The sequence below is a fragment of the Salvelinus alpinus genome, chromosome 26 (genome assembly GCF_045679555.1).
Source record: "Salvelinus alpinus chromosome 26, SLU_Salpinus.1, whole genome shotgun sequence".
In the NCBI taxonomy this organism is placed as follows: domain Eukaryota; kingdom Metazoa; phylum Chordata; class Actinopteri; order Salmoniformes; family Salmonidae; genus Salvelinus; species Salvelinus alpinus.
Window position 1 is genome coordinate 24139384 of NC_092111.1, and position 3670 is coordinate 24143053.

Consider the following 3670-nt stretch of genomic DNA (forward strand, 5'->3'; position numbering starts at 1 on the left):
GAGCCCCCCTACGCTGCGAGCCCCCCCCCCCCATACGCCCTTTTCTCGCTCTCAACCATTTACACTTACAAGAACCTCTACTGCGGTGTGTGTGTGTGTGCGTGCGAGTGTTTCGGAAGCGCCTGTCCGACATTTTTAAGGAAAAGTTGCGCGCGAGTCAAGCCGCAGTGGGAGGGGCGGGAAGCTGCCGCATTTTTCTGAATGAAATTACTCTACAGGAGCCCCCCCATCCCACCCCACACTCCCGTCTCTCCGAGCGCCTCATTGGCTAAAGCCTGCCACAACTGACGTCAGTCAGACCTTCCCTAGTGAAGGAACATTCGCGCAGGAGATCCATCCAGTCATTCCGGTGTTCACCACCGGAGAAACGGAGACAACCTAATCGCAAGGAGGATATGTTATTACTCTGATGGGGACAGACAAGCCTTACTGAGATATTACCAACCATCATATACCACGAGACAAGCTGGACATAGACAGCATCACAGTCTCCTGGATTCTCTGTCAACAGAGCTGATTTGAAAGAATCGTGATCAAGGTCTTGTTAGAAGGTAAGATCTTCTGTAGTGTCTGTCTGTATGTCAGTCTGTGTGTGGGGGCAGTGTATGTCATGTGTATGTAAACCCCAATTTATATCAGAGATAAAGCATGAGGACATGGTTTTCCAAGCTAGTGGGCAACTGTTACACAACACTCCACACGGCACAATAGGAGAAGAGTGGAGAGGAGACACCAGAAGGACTGCATTCCAATTCTGTCTTCTCCACTTTCTCCCTGGAGTGTGTACTCGTTCACTCCCCCTTGTATATTTAAAAGCATTGGCTAGACATACATATAGGCTAGACAGGGCTTCTTCATCACATATCTCTTACATTGCTTGAGGGGAGTGAACAAGTGCACACTTTGGAGAGAGAAGAGTAGATATCAGGCAATGAAATGGAATGGTCCCATAGTAATGTGAGGAGCATGCAAAGTCTCTCCTTTGAGATGAACCAGTATCACTGTGGTTCAAGTGCACTACCTCCTGTGCCATAAATGCCCAGACCTTTTGGCAGATGCCGAAGTGGCCTAAGACCCAAGAGAGGAAGCCACTGTAGACTATTGAGACGCAGGAGAAGTGGAGAGGAAGCCACTGTAGAATATCGAGATGCAGGACAGGAGACGAGGAAAGGAAGCCACTGTAGACTATTGAGATGCAGGATAGAAGATGTGGAAAGGAAGCCACTGTAGACTATTGAGATGCAGGAGAGGAGATGAGGAGAGGAAGCTACTGTAAACTATTGAGATGCAGGAGAAGAGACGAGAAGAGGAAGCTAATGTAAACTATTGATATGCAGGAGAAGAGACGAGGAGAGGAAGCTACTGTAGACTATTGAGATGCAGAAGTGGAGAGGAAGCCACTGTAGAATATCGAGATGCAGGACAGGAGACGAGGAAAGGAAGCCACTGTAGACTATTGAGATGCAGGATAGAAGATGTGGAAAGGAAGCCACTGTAGACTATTGAGATGCAGGAGAGGAGACGAGGAGAGGAAGCTACTGTAAACTATTGAGATGCAGGAGAGGAGACGAGGAGAGGAAGCTACTGTAAACTATTGAGATGCAGGAGAAGAGACGAGGAGAGGAAGCCACTGTAGACTAGATGCAGCCCCAGTGCAGGGTGTCTGTCTGCTGTTGTTAAGTAACAATAACAAACCACATGCAGGAACAGAGGGAGACTTGCTACTATTAGTTCCGTGACATTGTTTGTTAACATCTCTGTCTTCTCTCTCTCTCGCTCTCTCTCAGGTGTCGTGTGTGTGACCCATGATGACCCAGAATGACTCGGACATCTGGTTCGAGGAGTCTTCAGGTTCAGGGATGACTTCGCCCCTTTCCCAGCTGGACCAATCAGATCCCACAACCATTCCTGAGGCCTCTCCTCTCAGCCTATGGGGAGTGGTACTGTGCGTCTCCGGAACCCTTATTGTGTCCGAGAACACCATTGTAGTGGCGGCCATCTTGGCCACGCCTTCTCTCCGTGCCCCTGTCTTCCTGCTCCTCGCCAGCCTGGCATTGGCCGACCTGCTTGCAGGCGTGGCCTTGATCCTGCACTTCCTCTTCCTGTTCTGTGTGGAGCCCACGGATTGGTCAGATCTGATGACATCAGGGCTTCTGGCGACATCACTGACCGCCTCCCTCCTCAGCCTGATGGGCGTGGCGCTGGACCGTTACCTGTCGCTAAGTCACGCCCTGACCTACGGCTCCCGCCACTCGCGTCGATGCGCCGCTGGTCTGCTGGCACTCGTCTGGCTGGGGTCATGTCTGATCGGCTCGGGCCCGATGCTGGGGTGGCACTGCCTCAATGACATCACATCCTGTTCCGTGGCGCGACCCCTGACCCGGACGTACCTGTCGTTGCTTTGTGGCGGCTTTCTGCTGGTCGTCATGGTAACGCTGCAGCTATACACCGGGATCTGCCGCGTCGCTAGGCGGCACGCTCACGCCATCGCCACGCAGAGGCACTTCCTGCCTGATGACCAATCGTACAAGAGCAAGCACGGGGGCCAGGGGAAGGGCCTCTCTCGGCTGTTGTTAGTCCTCGGAGTGTTCGTCAGCTGCTGGACGCCCTTCGCCCTTTACGGTTTGCTGGGCGATGCATCTAGCTCGCCCCTGTATACGTACGCTACGTTAGTGCCGGCGGCAGGGAACTCTCTGCTCAACCCTCTGCTGTATAGCCTGAGGAACAGAGACATACGCAAGGTGCTGCTGCACGCCTGCTGTCCTCACAGACACACACACAACACACACAGGCCTGTTGACGTGTAGGATGGAGACACACACAGACACACACATACTGTCCCATATAACTGTAACGCATACAAATTGCACATCATCATCATCACTTGCACTTCAGATAAGCAATCAGAATGTACTGTTCCAGAAGGCAGCCATCTTGGAGTCAGCTGGAATAAGCTCTGTCATTGGCTGTGAGACCTGATGTACTGTATCATCTCAACATGTGCCTCATCCTCAACTAACATGAAGACAATCCACTCTTGATGCAATCACAGAGGTGCAACTATCGTAATTCATCTGGGTCCTTGGTGGGACTATACTATGCTGCTGTCGGTGATCCAAAGGTCAAATGCAGAGTAACTTGAAGGACTCTTAAACTCTTATAGAGGGTTTGCACTAATACTGTAAAAGGTACGTCAACTATCTCTGAAAAGGTTTGAGTTTGCCAATGTTTTTTTTAAATAAAATGTATGAATGTTGTCTTTTTCTACTTCCTAAATAAAAACTACTTTATTTTGCGCTAAAAGTGAAGTGGAGTCTCCTTCTTTCTACTTGCACGCATGCATGCGCACACACACACAGACGTACTTGACACAGACTGTTGACAATTGTCCTGCATCTCGGTTTGGAGCCAGTTTTCCCAGGTCACACCAGTTGAGGCCTCTCAGTCATTTCTGCCTGGACTTTCTGGGTTTCTGTGTCACCCTGTCTCTTTCCCCTGTGGGTTCCATTTCAACCACTGGGACAGACGTCAATTAAACATCTATTCCACGTTGGTTCGATGTAATTTCATTGAAATGACATGGACATAACGTTGGTTCAACCAATGTGTGCCCAGTGGGCAGGGACTGGCAAGTGATGATGGTGGTCGGTTTCTGAAGGGTGTCCAATAC

General features: G+C 50.4%; 1 protein-coding gene across 1 annotated transcript; it reads left to right on the forward strand.

The window, feature by feature from the left end:
- The first annotated feature begins 349 nt into the window (after positions 1-349).
- On the forward strand, positions 350-3303 carry LOC139554989 (G-protein coupled receptor 3-like). The gene is made up of 2 exons (XM_071368333.1): positions 350-551; positions 1788-3303. Exon 2 carries the CDS (start codon positions 1806-1808, stop codon positions 2805-2807), a length of 1002 nt encoding a protein of 333 aa, XP_071224434.1. The 5' UTR covers positions 350-551; positions 1788-1805; the 3' UTR covers positions 2808-3303.
- The last annotated feature ends 367 nt before the right edge of the window (positions 3304-3670 follow it).